Source organism: Diplotaxodon limnothrissa, linkage group LG8 (genome assembly GCF_057381915.1).
Source record: "Diplotaxodon limnothrissa isolate DT_005_m linkage group LG8, D_limnothrissa_male_GT1.1, whole genome shotgun sequence".
Lineage (NCBI taxonomy): Eukaryota > Metazoa > Chordata > Actinopteri > Cichliformes > Cichlidae > Diplotaxodon > Diplotaxodon limnothrissa.
In genome coordinates, this window is record NC_140603.1 from 12,466,905 (window position 1) to 12,487,260 (window position 20,356).

The 20,356-nt window shown below is 42.7% G+C and overlaps 2 protein-coding genes across 3 annotated transcripts in view; one reads left to right on the forward strand and one right to left on the reverse strand.

Moving 5' to 3' along the window:
- The first annotated feature begins 212 nt into the window (after positions 1–212).
- On the forward strand, positions 213–8,710 carry usp42 (ubiquitin specific peptidase 42). The gene is made up of 18 exons (XM_085360520.1): positions 213–281; positions 1,517–1,766; positions 2,352–2,558; positions 2,661–2,771; positions 3,006–3,105; positions 4,072–4,139; positions 4,239–4,309; positions 4,401–4,483; positions 4,590–4,701; positions 4,818–4,958; positions 5,203–5,303; positions 5,487–5,652; positions 5,751–6,434; positions 6,542–6,621; positions 6,783–7,862; positions 8,112–8,419; positions 8,512–8,565; positions 8,651–8,710. Exons 2-17 carry the CDS (start codon positions 1,526–1,528, stop codon positions 8,559–8,561), a joined length of 3,603 nt encoding a protein of 1,200 aa, XP_085216646.1. The 5' UTR covers positions 213–281; positions 1,517–1,525; the 3' UTR covers positions 8,562–8,565; positions 8,651–8,710.
- A 2,146-nt stretch (positions 8,711–10,856) lies between these two features.
- The window catches only part of LOC146626401 (cytohesin-3-like), a 32,727-nt gene continuing 23,227 nt past the window's right edge, over positions 10,857–20,356 (reverse strand). For both annotated transcript variants that reach the window (XM_085361280.1, XM_085361279.1), the window contains 6 exons: positions 19,119–19,267; positions 18,876–18,987; positions 15,656–15,732; positions 13,651–13,722; positions 13,348–13,502; positions 10,857–11,543 (listed from right to left, as the gene is read on the reverse strand). In XM_085361280.1, the coding sequence (XP_085217406.1) occupies positions 11,471–11,543; positions 13,348–13,502; positions 13,651–13,722; positions 15,656–15,732; positions 18,876–18,987; positions 19,119–19,267 (638 nt within the window). In that variant the 3' untranslated portion in view covers positions 10,857–11,470. The remainder of the gene's footprint in view (positions 11,544–13,347; positions 13,503–13,650; positions 13,723–15,655; positions 15,733–18,875; positions 18,988–19,118; positions 19,268–20,356) is intronic.

The following is a 20,356-nucleotide window of genomic DNA, read 5'->3' on the forward strand; positions in this document are numbered from 1 at the left end:
AAATAATTAAATCTGGACCACTTCTATAATCACGATAAAGCTATAGAGCTCATACTGTGGGGTGGTACACTATGTACACAAAGTTTAGAGGTATGTACATGCGCCGGATATTCACTAGGAACGTTTGACGATTTTAGGAACCTATCAGAGGCCTTGTTTCATCCCAGGTACCCGGATGTACCCGTGGGGCAATTAGCTACGTCATTGTTCACCGCCGGACACCCGCTAGAAATAAGGAATGGATTTACAACCTCTACTAACGCGATCATAACAGGTTACAGGTGAGTGTTGTATTGCCTTTACGATCAAGTGCCACTTTAACTGTGCGCCCGTAATATTTTGGTAGGCGTGAGCCGCTGAGATTTGTTGTAGTAAGCTTACACCGGTTCTCTATGTCGTGTCGGAGAGAGCAGCGCAGTGATCATACACAAGCGCCGGCGTCGAGCCCCTCCTTTCTCCTCTAGCTAGACGCCCCGTTGCCCAGGCCACACATTTTTAAATAAAATAAATGTCACCGCACAGCCAGGAAACTACCCGTCAGCTTGCTGGTCCGTAACTACGCTTCTCTGCGCCATGTCAGCCAGCGTCCATAGTCTTGTGCTAGCTAGCAAGTAGGCAAGCTAGCTAGCCGCACAAAATGCTAGCACAGTTCGATAGCTACGTTGCGTTCGGCGTTTCGATGGTTTTTGCATCTTCTTTAAGTGCGCGTCATTACATCTCGGAATTCGACAAGACTGGTAAGCTCTCAACTTGCTCTCCGTCTGATGTGCTCAGGGTTTTTTGTGTGTTTTCTTGAGGTTTTGCGACGCTGCGTGTTAAAGGCCTAGCAGCCGTCATTTAGCCAATGTGAGCCACTCTGTAAGAGCAGGTGGGAGGGAACAGCTGCTTCTGTTGTAAACGTGCTTCCGACTTGGAAATTTCCTCGGTCGAGTGGGTTATCTGGCATTTCCCCTCTTGAGTTTTCTAAACACAAATTTTTGTCGATATTTTAAGTTTGTTAGTTGGACAGAGTTAAATTAGATGTCGAAAGTTACTCTTGTCTCCTGGTGTTTGTTATTTAAAAGGAATCTGACAAGATGATTCAAATAAAAGCAAAGGGTCAAAAACAAATATTTGGCGCTCACTTATGCTAGTCTGTTTGTGAATGTAAACAAATCATCCAATCTAACACAATTTCTGATACTTGTTTGCTGAAAGTTTAGGCGATGGTATGAGGGCAGTGTTTAATATAGCGTTATTTAACTATAAGCTATAAGAGACTTAGAGCTTTTTATTATCATTGTGCAGTTTTTTGCACAGCGAAATTGGGTATAATCTGTTAATGTGGCTTTTGTATTTAGTAGTTGTTGTCCAAACTCACTGTACTGCTACCTAACCAGTGTAGGATTAATGTAGTATTTAAGTTTTCTTTCCCTTTTTCCAAAATAACAATGAGAAAATTCAAACCTAGCAACGACTTAGTTTTTTTTGTTTTGTTTTCAGTTCATAAACGTATGTGTCTTTGTTCCTAATGCAGCTATGAACAATGACCATAGTTGACGGATCTTCAGAAAAGTCTGACCACGAGTCAGCCGGATGTAACCGACCCTCCTTCACCAGTGGAGACGTGGGGATGGACGGCAGTTGTTCCAGCAGCTGGGCAGTGGGCCCCACTGTACCCAGTGACTCTCCAAGGCTCAAGGCTCCAGTAGGCTGCCTGGCCCCCACTCCTGGAGCTGCTGTGTACAACAGTACACCCTCCTCCGTGGACCGGCCCAAGGACCAAGGTCAGAGCAAAGCCTGGCTTTTTTTCAAAATGTCTTTTTAAGCTGTTTGAAGATTTTTATTGTCAGACAGAATAGTTTTCCAACCTGTTTTAGCAAATATGGAACCACACTTTTTAGCCATTATTTACCCATATTTGTCAGAATTGGTTTTAGTAACATACAGCTAATCTTTTTGCTTCTGCTTTCACACAAGTTTGACAACTGTTTTTGTGGGTGTTGTGTTGCTGCTTCCCTTCTCCGTTCATTCATCCAGTTATGTAATGCATCCAGCTTTGCATGATCAGTCACTTCAGCTCGTGATGCAATTGCTGTTTTTATATAAAGACCGGCAGCCCAACTTGTTTAGCAGAAACAAAGGAGAAGGCAAACTGTCCCGTCTTTCTTCCTGAGCCTGTTTAGGAGTTGTTCACAGTGGCCAGAATCACATTATATAACTGTTAATAGTTGTAGCTATTACTGTGATGTCCTGACATGACTTTGCCATGTGCCAGTGTGTGGTTGTATAAGTAAGTTAGCATTAAATTATGTCCTTTTTAAAATGTATTGAAACAGATTTTTAGTAATAATTGTGGCTCTGTGTGTCAGTGATGAGCAGTAGCGATGGAATTGACTTGCCCCAGAAGGTGCTGTTCTCACCAGATCGGCTCAGCCTAAAGTGGGCCCAGGTTCACCGCATTGGTGCAGGCCTCCAGAACATGGGGAACACCTGCTTCCTCAACTCAGCCCTGCAGTGTCTCAGCTACACCCCTCCTTTAGCAAACTACATGCTGACGCGGGAGCACTCCAAAACATGTAAGTTTATTTCACCAACAGTGGTGTTACGCAGTCCTGCGCTGATTCTCACATTGTATCACTCCTTACTCACTCAGTATTTTGTCTCTGTCTCTGCTGCAGGTCATGAGCCAGGGTTCTGTATGATGTGTACCATGCAAAACCACATCATTCAGGTTTTTGCCAACTCTGGGAATGTCATTAAGCCCATTGGTGTACTCAATGAGCTTAAGAGTAAGTGGATGACTGTTGATGCTGTGCTCTGTGCAAAGTGTTTACCTATATTTTAATGATAGGAGGCGCTGTGTGACTGTTTACCTTTTGTAATTTTGGAGGGAAATAATCTGGAGGGATTTTGAATTCTGTTTTTAAATAAGTGTAAACTTGCATTTAACTGTGGTATCCTTTACAATAATTCACCTCCTGCTTTGTTTTTTGGTTCTGTTTTTCCTCGTTCCCCTCACCCAGGGATTGCAAAGCACTTCCGCTATGGAAGCCAGGAAGATGCTCATGAATTCCTGCGGTGCACAGTGGATGCTATGCAAAAGTCCTGCTTACCTGGAACCAAGTGAGTGTCATTTTACATTGCATGCATTCTAAACAAATTAAACACACAAAAATATTTTTACTTGGGCTTGACAGTGTTTGCACTTTATTATGTAGTAAGATCCATAATTAGCTACGTAGAGGTAACACCGTGACAGTAGGAGAATATGAAATAAATCCTTTATCCTGTTTTTTCAGGAAGTGCAGTTTTTACTAGTTCGTTTTAACTATTAATGCTTCAATTGCTGAGAGTATTTTTCAGAAATGCAGATTCCTCAGTCTCTTGCCTGACTGACACCTCAGTTTACATACTAGGCAAGCCACTTGATATAATACCTCATTATTATATCAAGTTTTTTAATGAACTTGACTGCTCCAACACAGAAAGTATTCTTACACTGGGTGTGGTAGCTTGTTTTGGTAACAGGGCTTGAAAAGATCAGAAGCGGCTTAAACGTGTAGTAAAACAGGTGTCTGGGATTATGGGGGAGAGCTGCCAGTCTTAGTGTCTAGTATAGATTTCTTCTGAGGCAACAGGGTAAGCAGTGTGAGCAGGAGCACTCAACCCCTCAGGTCACCCTAATGGCATTAGTGCTATTATTGCAGCAGCAAAATTCAGAAAATCCAGGTTTTTCTATGTGTTACTATAGAGCTTCAAAGTCTATGTGCACATTTAACCAAAACTACACGTTTAACAGATGCACTGGGCTGAGTGTTGTGCTTCTTGTTAGACTCCTAAAAATAATTTATTAATTCATTTTTTTTTTTTAAGAACCTAAAGTGTCAATTCTCATCAAATCAATTCTTCCCGTGTAGCAGCAGATGGCCTCTTAAGTAATTAATCGTGCTCCAATTCCTCCTATTGTCTTTTCTGCTACTTGAATACTATAAAGTGATCGTCTGGTTCCAAAATGCTAAAAATAAATGGTCAGTTAATTGTTGCACTGTCCTTATTAGTTAACTTTTGTGCTTTATCTTTTTATTATAGATTGGACAGGCAAACGCAGGCAACCTCTTTCATCCATCAAGTGTTTGGCGGGTACCTAAGATCCAGAGGTAAGTCACTGTTTTTTAAGGTTTGATTTATTTTTCTTTTATTTGTCTTTTTATGTCTTACAGCTTGTGTGATACTCATAGCACTGATTTCTGTTTCAGTTAAATGTTTAAACTGCAAAGCTGTCTCAGATACATTTGACCCTTTTCTGGATATCACTCTGGAAATTAAGGTAATTGGACAACATTCAAAGTGACGTTGCTACTATGTATTCTCTGCATTATGGAGTGTGAGGTTTTTCCTCTCTCTCTCTGTTCATATAGACTGCTCCAAATGTCTCCAAAGCTCTGGAGCAGTTTGTCAAGCCAGAACAGCTGGATGGCGAAAATGCTTACAAATGCACCAAGTAAGTCAAAGAGATGCCAAACCATGATGAGTTTTAGTGTTTAGGTGTGATTTTTTTTATTTTATTTATTTTTTTGGTCAACAAGCTGAATGTTTGTTTCCTTCAGGTGCAAAAAAATGGTAACGGCCTCAAAAAGATTCACAATCCATCGCAGCGCCAATGTGCTCACCATCTCACTCAAACGCTTTGCAAACTTCAGTGGAGGCAAAATCACAAAGGTAAATGGCCAATAGTGTCTGCTTAAGTCATAAAGATACATGACAGATGCTTTGTTTTATTATAAAACAGGATATTTGCATGTAATGTTTGAAATTTTTTGTTTGGTGGTCATCAGGATGTGAAGTATTTGGAGCATCTGGATCTGCGGCCCTTCATGTCTCAGTCCCACGGGGAGCCCCAGCTCTACAGGCTGTATGCTGTGCTGGTTCACTCTGGATTCAGTTGTCATGCTGGACACTATTTCTGCTATATTAAGGTACTGGCTGTGCCCGAATCTGTTTGAATGTTGCTGTTGCTTAGTACAAACAAACACACACCATAAACAACACATTTCAGCAGAAAACTGAATGCAAACAGAGAAAAATACTTTGTATGCATTGAAAGAAAGAAAGAGGAAAAAAAAAAAGACTCCTATATAACCATAAGATTCTTCTTTTTAGCTCAAATTCAATTCAGAAACTGAATCTGCTGTGTCACATCTCTCTCATTCTGTCTCACAGGCCAGCAATGGGCAGTGGTTTCAGATGAATGACTCGTCCGTGTCAGTCAGTGACATTAGGAACGTCCTCAACCAGCAGGCCTATGTCCTCTTCTACATCAAGTGAGTAAACATCGGTATTTTTAAACATTCTAGGCTTATTCCTTCAGTAGAACTTTTCCCATCATTATTTAATAATGTAGACATGTTTATTCCCACTTTTCTTGTAGAAAATTTATTATTATAACCTAATGTTATAATGTTGATGCTTTGTCATGGTTAATATTCTTTTTTCCATGTCATCAGGTGCACAGATGTGAAAAAAACTGGGGACTACAGCCACGTGAACCATAACGCTGGCATATCTGGTCAGTCATCTCCCCGGCCGGTGGTGATCCCACGCACCATGGCCACCATGCATCACAACAGTGTTGGCTTCATAGGTCCCCAGCTGCCACCACACATGAACAAGGTACTTCCTCACCTGAGGGTACTGCTAATGTTGTTGTTTTTGTTAAACCCAGTGTTTGTCTTCTAAAAACCTGTTGTTGTGACTTCTTGTTCCTTCAGAGTTCGCTTCATGTTAATGGGAATGGATCTCTGAGGGACTATCCCACAAGCTCCAAGCCCAGCACCAGCGGCAGTGCGGTGGGGAAACCAAACCATGGACTAGCTACTTCTGCTTCCTCTGCTTCCATCTCCCACTCAGTAAGCCGGCCCACAATGATTCCAGACAGCGACAAACGACAGAAGCTTTCATTTTCAATTGGGCTAAGCAAACCGAACCGCCCATCTGCTTCTTCCTCCTCTTACTGCCAGCCGTCCTCCGCCAGCAGCTCCTCCTCCTCCAGCTCTTTGTCCTCCTCACAGTCTACCTCAGACGTCCAACCAGACGTTCGTTTTATTCCGCGTCCACTAAACCGAGTCGGCGGCATGCCTTTCAGTAATGGGGATCACAACCCTGTAGGAAACGGGGCATCCTTCCTGGTGCCGTACAGCCAAGAGTCTTCAGAGGAATCAGACCAAGAGAACTGTGGCACTCTGGATAACGGCAGTTCATCCAAGTCTCATCCTAATGAAAATAAAGACACAGGAAATGTCTTTGATAATTCTCCCAAAACCGCCAATGGGGAGTCAGGAGTGCACCATCACGGCAATGGATTAAATGGACAAACGTATGGAGACTTCAAATCCAGTCAAAATGGGCACCACAATGGTCATCACAAAGTGAATGGACACAGCGGCCCTGACAAGGTAAATCTTGTCTTTATTTTTAGAATGCTTGTCTGTTTGGGTTTTTGTTTGTTTTTCTTAAAGGGACGTATTATTAATATTTCTTTTATTTATTTTGGGCACATCAGATCTCTGGCAGTAATCATGGCAGTTTGACGTCTACGGCTCCTGTTGCTAATGGAATAGGCAGTGACCATAGCCAACCAAAGTAAGCCTAACACTGAACTAAAAAAAACTTATTGCTCTGCTGTCCATTTTATGCATTTAAATTTTTAAGTTTAGAGGAGTGATCTTAAAACTGTGCAGACTTTCCTCTCTGCCAGTGTGACAAAGCATTGCTCATATTGCTTTTGTATTTTATTTTTCCAGCAAAGATGCCTCATCCCAGGCCAGTTCTTCTCAGAGCATTCATCCTGCTGCTAATGAAAGCCAGGATTTCTCCACTCCTGTCACAAGGGCTAAAACTCCATCTGAACCCCTGCCTCACTGTACAGAATCCTCCGCCGTTAGCGCTTCACCCTCAGCTACTGCTACAACTACCCCTTCTGTTGCAGCTAAAGAATCTGCTTCCGCTCTTTCTTCTTCTGGGCAAGATGACAACCCTGCAGCCTTACCCCCTCAGCCGGGCTGCTCTCAAAGCACCAGTGGGGCTTCTGCAGCTCCACAGAAAGTTAGCGTAAGCAAGGATGAAGCCAAGGATCTACCACAAGATAAATGTGCAACAACAGGGACTGAAGGACGTAAGGATACTAAGGAGCAGTATCAGTCCAAGCCTAGTTCTAGTTGCAATGAAAGACGATCTTCCAGAGACAGGGAAAGACTGTACTCTAGCTCTGGCAGAGATAGAGAAAGACACTACAGGGATAGGAGTCACGAACGAGAAAGCGACGGCGATCGTCACCGGTACAGACGGGACTACAAAGACGGTCACCACCGCCAGTACAGGGATCGTTTCCCCCTTTCTGGACGTTACTACAGGGAATGGGAGGCCGATCGTCACCGGGAGCGAACCTTCCAGCACCCTCGGGAGCGTGATCGCGACAGGTGCTCTAACCATTACCATTACTACCGCTACCGGTCAAGAGAGGACATTGACCATGAGCGAAGGGGATATGGTTACTCCCACCGAGAGGAGTCTCGTGGCAGTCGGAGGTGGCTGCAGGATAGTAGAGACTCCTGGGCAATGAAGGATAAGAGTAATGGCAAAGAGAGAGAAAATTACTCCTCAAAGGAAGGAAATTTCTCACCTTCTACAGCACCAGAAACAAACAAGTTCAAGGGCTCCCCGCCACGGGCTCGCCTTTCCTCTCCAGACAAAGAGGATCAAAATCACAAGAGGACTCTCAGCAAAGACAGGGACGACAGCTCTGAGGCCCGCCACACTAAAAAACACAAAAAGAGTAAGAAAAAGAAGAAATCAAAGGATAAAGACAGACACCGTGAGAGTGGGTGAGTATTGCCATCTTTCTCTCAATCCTTTAATGAAAACAGAAGGAAATGTTTGTTTGTTTTAAGCTAGATTTTTTTTGAAAATAATATGGGGTTAAAGCTCACTATCAGTATTAATATTTTCTTAAAAACGGAAAGAATTTTCATCATTTTATTGATAATGGGTCACTTTTTCTGTCTTAGGCTGGCCGTAAAGCTTGAGATCTTGGTTTTGTTAAACAATGTGATTGGTTCTCTGTCATCCCATAGAAGTTCTGACGGAGATTCAGACAGAGCTGCGGAAATGAAGAAGAAAAGGAAAAAGAAGAGACATCAGGACAGCGATCCCGAACTGCACAGCCCAGACGCAGCTCGGAGCCACAGAAACAGAAGCAGCGAGGAAAGGGAGAGCCGCAAGCGACACCACTCTGACAGAGACTTTGAACATGACAATGGTTTTCCATCGGAAAAACGTCGCTGCACAGACTACGCTGACGGCAGCGGTGACCATCTACTACCTTCCGATCATACCGCACCGGCAAACGGTTCAAGTTACGGCCATCTCAATGGACAACCAGGTATTCATTTAGTCTCCAAAATCACAGGAATGCTGAATTAAATGGTGCTGACGAGCTAGTCCAATTTTAAAGCATCAAACCCTGTTTTGTAGGTTACAGCCAAATCAGCGGCAGTGGATTTCCCAGTGACCTGAAATACTGACTCTGTGAGTGGATGTCTTTTTAAATGGTCAGCGTCGATGTAGCTACTAATACTTTCTCTTCACTAAGACCTCATCTTTGTCATTTCAGATCCATCAACCGAATTTTAACAACAGCAGAGGAATGACATCAACTTTTTTGACGTGGTGCTTCTTCATTAGGAATAATATTGTATTTTTACCTTAAGTAAAGTGTTTTAAAATTTAAACTATCCCCCCCCCTTTTTTTTTTTTTTTTCCCTCTCCTCAAATGGGCTTATTTATTTGCCGTAATTTCTCCTAGCTATCGGTTAAAAAGAAACCTGTTGAACATTTATGATGAAGAATATTAATATATACTTGTATGAACACAAAGCCTGGAGCTTAAACATCTCAACTGCTGCTCAGTGGAACTCAGGACTTGAAAAAAACGTGTTAACATCAATCACAGATATCCACCTGCTTCGAAGAGGAACGAAACAAAGGGAATGACGTGATGCCCGAGAGGACTGAAAGGCATCGGAAGTTTAAGATGTCACCATATCTACACAGCTGCAATGTTTTACTTTATTTCTTTCTGGGAGCCGTGAAACTAATGGAGTTATTTGTGCAAGGGGAGGGAGGGAGGGAGGGAGGGTGGGGTGGGGTGGGGGGTGATGAGTGCAGTGGTGGGAACAGAGCTTTGCTGACTGATACCTCCATGTTAACCCTGGAAAGACTTGAGAACATTTCCCAGCTTTCATTTTCATCTTCGTTCCCATTTGTGAAGCCTAAGATTCACTCTGTAATTTTAACTTTCTTCACCAGATGCAGAGGGGTTTTTTGTTTTTTGAAAATAGTTTTGTCATGCCGCTCTCTCCCACATTCGAAAAACAAAAAGAAGCACCACGCTATTGCTGTCATGGTGGTGGACCACTTTTTCCTTTTTTTTTTTTTTTTTTTTAAGATACAGTTTGTCGTCTAGCGTCAAAAAATACTGTGAATTTAATTTTGAACTGTAATATCAGTTACTTTTATATGTTAAAAAAAAAAAAAAAAAAAAATCAAATCCTGTATCAGGATTCTCAGATTTCTGTTTTGTGTTTTTAGAAGAACAAATTTTGAGCATATTCTCTGGACAAATTCAGTGATGAATATGCTTTGGGTTGTTTTTTTGTTCTTGTTTTTTTTCCTTTTCAACTCTAGACAAAAGTTGGAAGAAAAACTGCTGTTATACCTTTAAGTTTAGCATGTACGAATTTATACATTGTATAAGGTAAACGCCTTAAAATACATTTGTTAATGTCAGAAATTGTAATTTGTTCTTGGTCTTGGACTTTGTTTACAAGCTGCATTGAAATGAATGGGGAAAAAATGCTGATTGAGATGAGTTGCAGGGATTTTGCTTTTTAAAGCCCCTGTGTGCTTTTGTATGATATAGACTAGACTGTATGAGACTCTTGTTGAGCAAACCTTCCACTACGGTTAAATTATAATGTAGATCCACTAACGACACTCCTATGTATTCAGGTTTTTGTTACATACAAACACTTTTCTAGCTGTTTGGGCTCAGCTCACTCTAATTTTCTCACAGCACTGTATCCATGTTTGAAATAACCAAAGACCTGGTAAGTTTGGTGAGTCGAGCACTGCTCGCTGAATTCACATGCACGCAAAAAGCTGTTTTCTTATCAGCATGTATTTTTTATTCAAAGTGTACATCAAAGTATTCGAGAGCCGTTTTCCCGCACAAACGCCAAACCGTGCTTAGAGCTGAAAGCTGCGCCCGTGAGGAAAGTTTTGGCTTTGTGGGGCGGTTTGATCTGTCTGGGGAAAACGGTTCTCAAAATTCCGGTTAGAGCATTCACACGTATTCCAGCAAATTCCAGTATCTTATTTTGAAAGGGTTTGTCCTAATTCTCTTTCATATTACATATACTATCTGAACCTCAGTAATAACAGTGTGAGGGGAAGCTGCACAATGACCCTCTTCCACTATTGTAAACTTGTTAGCTGTCAAACTAAAAATGAAAAGAAAATGAACGGGTAAAGGCTACAGCCATTATGATTTCCACACTACGTGAACACAATACAGAAAAAACAAAACGGTATGTAAATTATATACTATACATGCATAATGTGAGTCGGGGGGAGGGCTGCTTTTTTTTGTGAAAAGATGAGAAAATAAATACAAAAGAAACGATCGCAGAGGTGGATCTTCACTATGTGAGTTAATATGATGCGTTACTGCTGGCAGGCTTCGTTACACACGACTTGGTTTGCCTTTAAAAAGGAAATATCGTAAATGGACGTGTACGAGCCCATGTTGAGTATGTTTGCATATACAGGTACAGTCACTTAAAGGCTACATCAATCAGACCAGCTGACTGATGAGCTTGAGGCTTTCTGTAGTTGCGAATTATCTACAAAATATTGTTGGCAGTTGTCGAAGGAGGTGAAGGTAATGAAACGCTGAGACCAGACAAGTAGGTCTGAGTGGCTGGGAGCTGAACATTCAGCTTTCAAATCCTCCCAATGTGTTGCAGCACCTTATGTGTCCAGCAGGGTGTAGTCTCACATTAGGGCATGCTGAAAAGACTAATGATTACAGCTATGGCTATCTCCAGTTACATGAAGTCCTCATGCTGTTCTCCATCGTCGTCTAGTGTGGTGAGAATTTACCTTCTTTTTTTATTATATTTTTTGCCTGTAGCAGACTGAATTTGAATCTTTAATTCCCAACAGCCAAGAACTGAGGTGCAGACAAATCTTCAGGCAGAAGTAGGGATGATCCACGTTAGTCCCATATGTTTTACTGCATGTCCCGCAGGGCTGACGGAGAACGTATGAATCGGACGCCTTTGAGACTCTTAAACACACACACATACACACAAGGATTCCTCTGATGACAGAAATGCTGCTGACACTTGACGTAAGTGAGGGTGAGTCATCATCATTTCTTGTTGGCTATCCTCCTCTTCCTGGTGGCCAGCATGTCGTAGAAAGGATCCCTGCTGATGCTTGCTCTGTGGAGGACAGGAAGGAACAGATTTAACAACGACAACACCTATTTTTAATATCAGCAAAACTGCTTCTATCTAGTCTGTCTGTGTCAGCCCTGCGACAGGCTGATGGTTTTTCCGGGATGTACCCTGCCTCTCACCCCATGACAGCTGGGGCAGGCTACAGCCCCTCCTGTCACCTTGAACTGGATATCTCTATCCTATCCATCCTGTTTTGTCTGTATAGTTGAAATAAATCACCCATCTACAAGTTCATCAGCACCAAAATCTGGCACTTACACCTCTGAACGCTGTTCTTCACAAACAACACACTCGCTGAGCTAGAAATCTGTGCGACTGATAATTGTGTATCTTAGTTCAGTGGAAGTCAAATATTGAGTAACAGAATTTTAGGATGGAGCAGACATGCTGCAAGTTCATGAGCTTTTAAGTTGATGTGCATTTTTTCTTGTCCAATATTTCAGTGAGGTAGTTGCTAACTTTGCGTGCATTAAGCACTGCTGTGCTGTGAAGGTGAGAGACTGAACCAAAATGAGCTGCGGGCTGTAAAGTCAACACGAGCTAAAAAAAGCTCCAACGCTTCACGAAGCAAAGAGGAACTGTGGGTTAAAGTGTGAATCATGTGTGGGTTTGTCACAATGAGCATCTTTCACCTCGCACATGTGATACGGAGCTGCCATAAAATTGTAAAAATTACAACTTCAAGTTTTTCATTAACGCAGCTGCTCGTCAACCACGGCGTATTTAACTTGGACTTCTATAGCGGAGTCACAGATTGCTGATGGGAATAACGCTGAGTAATTAGCCGCTTTCCCACCACATGACGGCTGACATGTGTGCAAGTGCAGAACAGTTTCTACAACAGTAGTTTCCAGCCTTGCAGGTTGAATCAGGGCCGGACAGTGTGTGTGTGTGTGTGTGTGTGTGTGTGTGTAGTCGCGTGCTTGTGTGAAATCTGCTGACCACAGGACAGTCTGCCGCCCCGGAGTGTGGTTGCGGCAGCACAGCTCTGCCCCGCTGAGTCTAATGTGTAATCATTCCACTGCCAAAGTGACAGGAGGAGACTTCATGATGTGCAGCCACGAGAAGCCAGCAGTCCCCCCCCCCCATGTGAAATTTTCCAAACCAAGAAAATTAGCAGTTTTCAGTCTATTTAACCATACCCCAGGCCATGCTCACCAAAATAAGATTCCAGTAACTCACCCTTAAACCTTCCCCACTTTCATCAAACATCTCTCCACACCAAGGGTTTTTAAATCTCATCGGGGCACGGGGAAGATTCAGCAGTACAATTTTTCGCCTGATATTGATCGCACTGAAGCAGAGCCGATCATAACCAGCATGCTCGAAAGTTACCCAGTGGGTCCAATTTGCAGCAGCACCTCCACTCCTCTCTGTGTTTAACAAGTGTTTGGATGGGAATGCATTAAAACTGTCATTATGTTTTTAAGTGTACAGCAGTGCACCGAGTCTGAGCAGGTGTGTGTGTTCCCCCCCCCTTTCTTGTTGCACGCTAATCAAAGGCAAGTGTGCTTATCCAGCAGAGCAGACATCACCTCCGAGTGTTATCTGCATGGAAGTGTGAGAAAATGAGTCACAGTTAGTCACCAGTCTGCATGTGTGTGTGTACTCAAGCCTCAAGCATAGTTATGATTAAGCTCGCAGCTCCGTGTATGTGTGTGCGCGTGTGTGTGTGGGCTTCTCACAGTCAAGGTCAGACATGAGAAAGTCCCACATGGGAGCAGGCAGGCGTTGGCTAAGTGCCCTCTCAGTGTAAATGGATCCACACTAACGCAGCGTCTCTTACTTGATGGATTTGATCCACTCTTCTTTCTCCTCCGGGGTGGGGGCAGATATCCTGTACACCACGTGGTTTCCCTCGACGACACGTCCATCCGCCTCCGTTTTGCAGGCCTTGATTACCTGACCTTTATGGTTGGGGTTGTAGAGCTCAAAGCAGTTCTAAAGAAAAATCATGAAACTGTTGATTTACATGATGAAAGAATCCGAGAACACATTGTTTGTGTGTTGTTGTTTTTTTGGCAGTGCAAAGGTATTTAAATTTAAATGAGATGAGGATTTATTCGCAGGGACAGGAGGTGTTTCTTACAGGTTTTCTCGGCTCATCCACTTCTCTGATACTAAGATTTTCCAGAGGTATAATCCCACGAGGCTCTTTATCCTGAAGAGACACAGAAAAACAGTCCTCAGTATCACTTATTCATTTGCATGCACATCATTTACAATAATCATATCTATGTGCAAATGAAGTCACAGTGACAAAAGATCCGCCTGGATCATTGTCACATCACCTGTGACACCTTTAGCCTTATGCTGTAGCTGTGCTGTGGCTGCCATGACCCAGTCACAGACTGTATATAAAAAAAGATGGATGTAGCCTCCAATTTTTAAAAAGTAGTCTGGACAGAAACTAACTATTTGCTAACCTGATTTATGAATTCAATAAACACCGTTCCGGTGAGTTTATGGTCTCAGTTGCATGTTTCAGGTATGATTGATATAATATGATGTTATTCTATAAATTATGGAACCATTATGGTAAAATAGATGATAAAGCAGGGCATGATGCTTCTGGATGAGTGTTTCTGAGCCAGATCCTCCCAAAAATGACAAAAACCAAAATGTGATTTATTTATTTTTTTTAAATTATCCATCTTTCATATACAGGCTATGCTGGCTGTCTTGTTTGTTGGTGGGACAGAATATGATTCATTAAAAAAAAAAAAACAAGAATTTGTAAAAATGTAATTGCAAACAACCTTCACACTTTTATCATCACTGGTAATATTGAAGACATTTAGTACTTTTTGTTTTCTAGTGTGGAGTTTTACTAAAGGCAGTTTCAAATAACAAGACCTCAAAAATATGTGTGTCACAAAATTTTCCCAGAGTTTTTGATGCAACACATTTGCTATTTAGGTGCCATTTTTACCTTTATGTTAAGTCTGAATGCATCCAAGTAAAAATCAAGGTTCGATTAAAGCACTTTGAAGGTTTTTATTCATCCTGGTCACCCAAAGGAGATGTAACCCGACTCTCTCCATCCCCCCATTGTGTCTGCGGGGCCAGATGTGTGTGTGTGTGTGTGTTGGGAGAGCTCTTGAGGAACAGCCCCATGTCCTGCTTGTCATCTTCCTTCTAATAAGGTGGCAAAGCGTGGGGGGAGGAAATGCCCTGGGAGAGCTGCTCACAGCTGGCTCTGCGTATGCCCCCCACCACAGAAGGCGTTTGTATGTGCTGAGGGATTCATGGTCGCGGGCTTGAGGGAGACACTTGGCTTATAGCTTAGCAGGGCCAGATGTGTGTTGCAGACTTTGCAGATGTTTCCTATGATGTCTCATGTTAATTGCTGGAGTGAGGTTCATTTAGGTCAAGGGGGCGGCATCTGTTAAATAGCAAAGCTGGAAGGCACAGACCAGTGCCAATATGTGTGCGCGCATGTGTGTGTGACAGACTAATCTGATGCCCCTTTGTTTAATCCGTCTCTACTATATCTATTCACAAAACTGTACTAAACAGTCCTGGGTTAAATATTTTAAAATAATGTGAAAATTTATTACAGATGCATTCGTAAAGGAACAGTCTGACATTTTAGAGATTATATTTACTCGCAATTCTGCTGAGAGTTGGCCACCGATATTGAAAACCAAGTCATGACTGCAGTGCAATTAGCTGATTATCTTAGCATAGATTATTTTAACACCAGCATCATGATGATTGATTATATGTATGTCTGCATGTTTGTTCCCAAACTCCACCTGGACAACTGGTTTAATATTGATTAAATTTAACCGATAAACTACCGAAGGTACCAAGGCTCGTAACATCTACATGATGACTAATTATAATATTTCAAATAAAAAGTACTGTTTCATTTTCTGTGGATTTAAATATAGATCGAGGTCGGTGTGTGAACATACGTCGTTTTTACATATAAATTGCATAAATTTGCCACTTGTGCATACGTTTTCACGGTCACTAGAGGTTTTACGTTTTAAGAATTGGCAAAGCACACCTTCACCATTGTGCACCATGAAATGGTCAAATTCTGTCCTGACACACACACACGTGCACACACCAAATTGCCTACTTACTGTTGTGTATTCAAAGTAATAGAGGCAGTTGTCAGTCAGAATAAACCACCTCCTCTTCCACGTCTTCACTCGGCCACCTGCGAGGGAGAAACAAACAGCGTATGAGGGTAAACTGAAGAGGTGAATCTGTTTGTGTATGTGGAAGCTAACCTGCTTTGTTCCACGTTCCACATCTGGTTCTAATCAACATTTCCCAGCATTATAAGACCGAATCAGACCCTTATCCCTCAATCCCTTGAGACCGATGCCTGCAAGGGCAATGGTCTGGAGGGGAATGAAGGTGTTTCTCCTCCAGGAGGAATCACAGACACATACGAACGCATACATGCGACAGCTAAGAGAAGCAGCGCCATGACCCGATTTGAGAAAAGCCTGACACTTTTTAAATAGAAAGCAGCAGAAAAAAATAAATAATGGCCTGTGATTGTTGCAGTGACAGTCTTAGAAACATTTTAATGCATCCATCCATGCATCTGCTCCTGCTTGTCCTTTTCAGGGTTGCGGGGGAGCGCTGGAGCCTATCCCAGCTGTCATAGGGCGACATTTTAATGCATTAATGCAAAATATAAGGAATTCCCCACAATCTGTCCATCTAGCTCTGTCATTGAATAAAAAATGGATTATTGGGATTATTGGATTTCCTGATAATTACCCCATCAACAACATGATAAACAATTTGTCTATGTAATCAAAAAATAAAAAATAAAAACTTAATGGGACTTATGTCAACATATAATCTTCATAATAACTTGTTTGCTGACTGGATGAAACGTGCACAAAGCAGCTGTCACTGATGTAATCAATAACGTAACGCTTATGTGACTCAGATTATCATCCTAACACCCAGTATGATTTATTGGACTAGTTAACGAAACAGAAGTTTTACTCTGCTGCAGTCCAGGGAACCACATGTACACTTAATATACAGAGCCATCATCAGTTTGTTTTGTTTACAGAAAGCTCAAATAAATGTAGTTTTTATGAAAATTTGTTGCTATGATTAAACTATAAGAGTTTGAGTTGGTGGATGAATGGATGGGCTGGAGCCAATCCCAGCTGCCATAGGGCACGAGGCAGGTACAACCTGGACAGATCGCCAGCCTGTCGCAGAGCTAACACAGAGAGACAGAAAACTGTTTGCACACATTGACAACAATAGGAAATTTAGTATTAACTTAACCCACTTTTATGTCCAAAGACACACACACACACACACACACACACACACACACACACACATGGAGAACATACAAACTCCACACAGAAAGGCCTCGGCCAGATGGCCTAGACCTTCTAGCTGTGAGGTAACAGTTCTAACCGCTGCCCTCTGTGCTGCCCTCAGGCAAGTCAATGAGTTAAATTTACACCTCCCTGTTTAATTCACCTTATTTGTGCCTGGGACTACCAGCACAACATAAATCAAGAGTTTTAAGGAGCTTCGTTGCTCCTTAAAACTCCTTAAACATTTGAGGTCGATGTAGCTGTGATTAGATTAGAGTCCAATATACTGCTGTAAGAATTCAAAAGATTTAAAACAGTCTAGTGAGTGCAGCTCATTTGCTAGAGGACAGAGAAATCCTTGAATGAGCGGGAGGTAATAAAGCCTGCAGGGCAGGAACAAATGGAGGACAATGAAGAAAGGGAAAGGCTCTCTCTGATGTTTCGCTGCATGACCAGCCACGCAACCGTAGGTACGCATTCCCACAGTGCAGACACAAGCAGCCACATTCACTAAAGCCCGAGCACGACTGCGTGTTCTGGCAGGAGGAGCAGGAGATGTGTGACGTGCAGGGAAGTGGTAGAGAGCATGAGATGACCCGTTCAGCTAATCGGTATGAATCACGATGATTCCTGGCATCTACAAAGAATTGACGTTCTATTGACGAGTAATTTGGCCTAACCTTTTGGGGTACTTGCTGATATTTTCATGGCTGTTATATAATTTTATGCTTCCTTTCAGTGAAGTTGCAGAAAGGATTCTAATCGTTGTGTGCAGGTTTTGAAGCTAATGCTACAGCTGATACAGCTTTTTTTGGTATGGAAAAAGGCAAGAAATCTTAGAAAAACTGAGTAAAATTAGAGCTCTCGTAAGCACGAGCTTAGCTGTGTCCCTTGTGCCTTCTCAGTAGCCACAAGAGGAATAATACAGCCAATCCCCACGCAGAATGAGCCAGATCATTGACCTCTGACTTAACTTCAAATAAGATAATCCATCACATCACATTGCTTATACACTTATTTTCCCATTTACAGCTATGATACAACAACACAATTATATGAGCAGGTCAGCATGTTCAAGGGCCTGTTGTGCTAAGGAGATAATGGCAGCCAGTGTCAGAACGAGGGCGCTCTGTGATGAATTGAGCGGCGGAATGAAGACAAAGTGTTACCTTCCTCCTAATACAGAGATTTAAAGAGGGAGCAGCCATCACAGAGCAAAATGGAATAGCAGAACGAAGAGTGAAACAGAGGTCAGAGAGAGGGAGGGAGGAACCAAAACATGGGAGGAAAAAAAAAGAGAGATAAAAAACACCATGGCAGGAAGATGAAGAGAGAAAATGCAGAGATTACTATAAAAGGACAAGAGAATAGTAGACAAAACAAAGAGGAGAGGTCACAAGCTGATGGATAAAGACAAAAGCAGACATGCTGCAGGTGCACCACAAATTTCCTTTGAAACCCTTTGCCAAGGCCAACTTAGTTTTGCCTAGCTCTTTGTTTCCTTGTGATCTCACTTGCCTGACAACCAAGTCTCCCCTGTGTTTGAAGCTCATGCTGCCCACAAATCTGTCTCGCACCATCAGCCACAGCAGCTCTCCCTGCTCGACTCTCCACTCCTTGCCTACCCACCTCTCATCGATCCTCTCAGCCATGCTTCCACCTTCAGCACGATCAACCCCAGCCCTCTACATTTGCTATTATTTTGCTTCTCCAAGGTTTTAATTATTCTGGAGTGAATCTGGTGAAATATTTAATCGAGTCAGTCTACCCTAGGTGCTTAACATTTATTCTTGCATGCTCGCATGCGACAGCGGTAACAGGCAAACGTCATTCGTTGGTCATAGGCACCATTTTTGTAGTTTTTTGTGGCACCTCACTATGTGATGTCTGTCTGTCTAATCTATTAACAAAAATACAGCACACGTTTGCAACCAACATGACCAACATGAACTACCATGGTGAAGGTTAATTTTGCACCTCTGAGGCGCCCCATACATACCGAGCTTTAAGAGCCAGCCTTCCCTGTCGGGGTTGAAGAAGGTGTGCGTCAGATCGTTCCCGTCGTCCTCTGGGATTTTGAAGGGCTCGTTTTTGATGCTGTCGTAAAGATTCTGCATAGAGAGAGAGTGGTGGTTCAGGGGAAGCTAGTAAATTAAATGTCTCATTTGTATGGAGTGCGTGCAGCAGGGCAATCGCACATTTAAATCATCGCGCCACACACTTGGTACAGACAAATCCTCACCCTGAGAAGCTCCTCTGGCAGATCTCCCCCTTCATTGATCCCCCTGTTCATGGAGATAAAGCGCTCCACGGGGGGCTTGTCTCTGACGTTAGGGTTATGCAGGCTGGTGTTCAGCATGATGATGGCGAATGACAGCACATAGCAGGTGTCTGAGACAGAGAAATGGAAAGGGCGCGATGCGATGGATTAGAAAAAGCCCATGTCCAGGCACAGTGAGCACATTTATCGCTGCTGTTAATATACAATTATCACTGTTAATGATTTTAATCAATTTTGGTTACATAAAAAAAAGAATATTACAATTTATTAAAAAGCGTGTGCACAAGAGGGAGAGAGGCGCGTGTGTGTCTGCAGAGGAACGAAGCGTTTACAGTCTCGCAGACTCACACGGGCCAGTGGCTGCCTGTAAATGAATCATTCATTCCCGTCTGTCTGTCTCCTCTCACTGACACACTTTGGCTCTGGCTGTCCAGCGCCGTCTATTGTCTCCCTGCTACTTTGCAAATGAGGACCTCTGTACCAAACTCACCACAGGGAAAAAGGTGCTGAAGCGAGGCGAATGCCATGTTGTCGAGCTGGACGAAACCCAGGTTTCGCTTGCTCGTGGGAATTTTTAAAAACCTGAGGTCGTGTTGTGTTTTTCCCCAGTCTTGATACGCAGTTTACGTCAATGAACAGGAGCCGGTGCACCCACACACGTACCGACTGTCACACACACACACACACACACACACACACACACATAATAAAAATTCCCACCTGCCTATCATCAGATTCTGTTACAGGCTGGGGAAACGTCTACCACAGGAATGTCCAGTATGTAAATCAGGGGTCACCAACACGGTGCCCGCGGGCACCAGGTCGCCCGCAAGGACCACATGAGTCGCCCGCGGGCCTGTTCTAAAAATAGCTCACCATAACAACTTACCAGTAAGCTGCATCTATTTTTATTTTTTCTTGCTTTTTTTTTTAATCACAATTGCATTGGCGTTAATTTGTTAGAGATAATATATAAAAAAAAATTTTATTATTAAATATTAGATCATGATCTAATATTTAGTGCCAGCTGGTCTCCACGGAAACAGTTGCCGTGAAGACCAGCAAAGGCAAAGGTGAGGAGATGAGGAAAACATGGCGGAAAAAAGGAAGAAAACATATAATTTTCACAGTGAATGGGAGGAAGAGTTCTTTTTTACCTCTGTGAAAGATTCTCCACAAAAGAAGAACTTCTGACACTA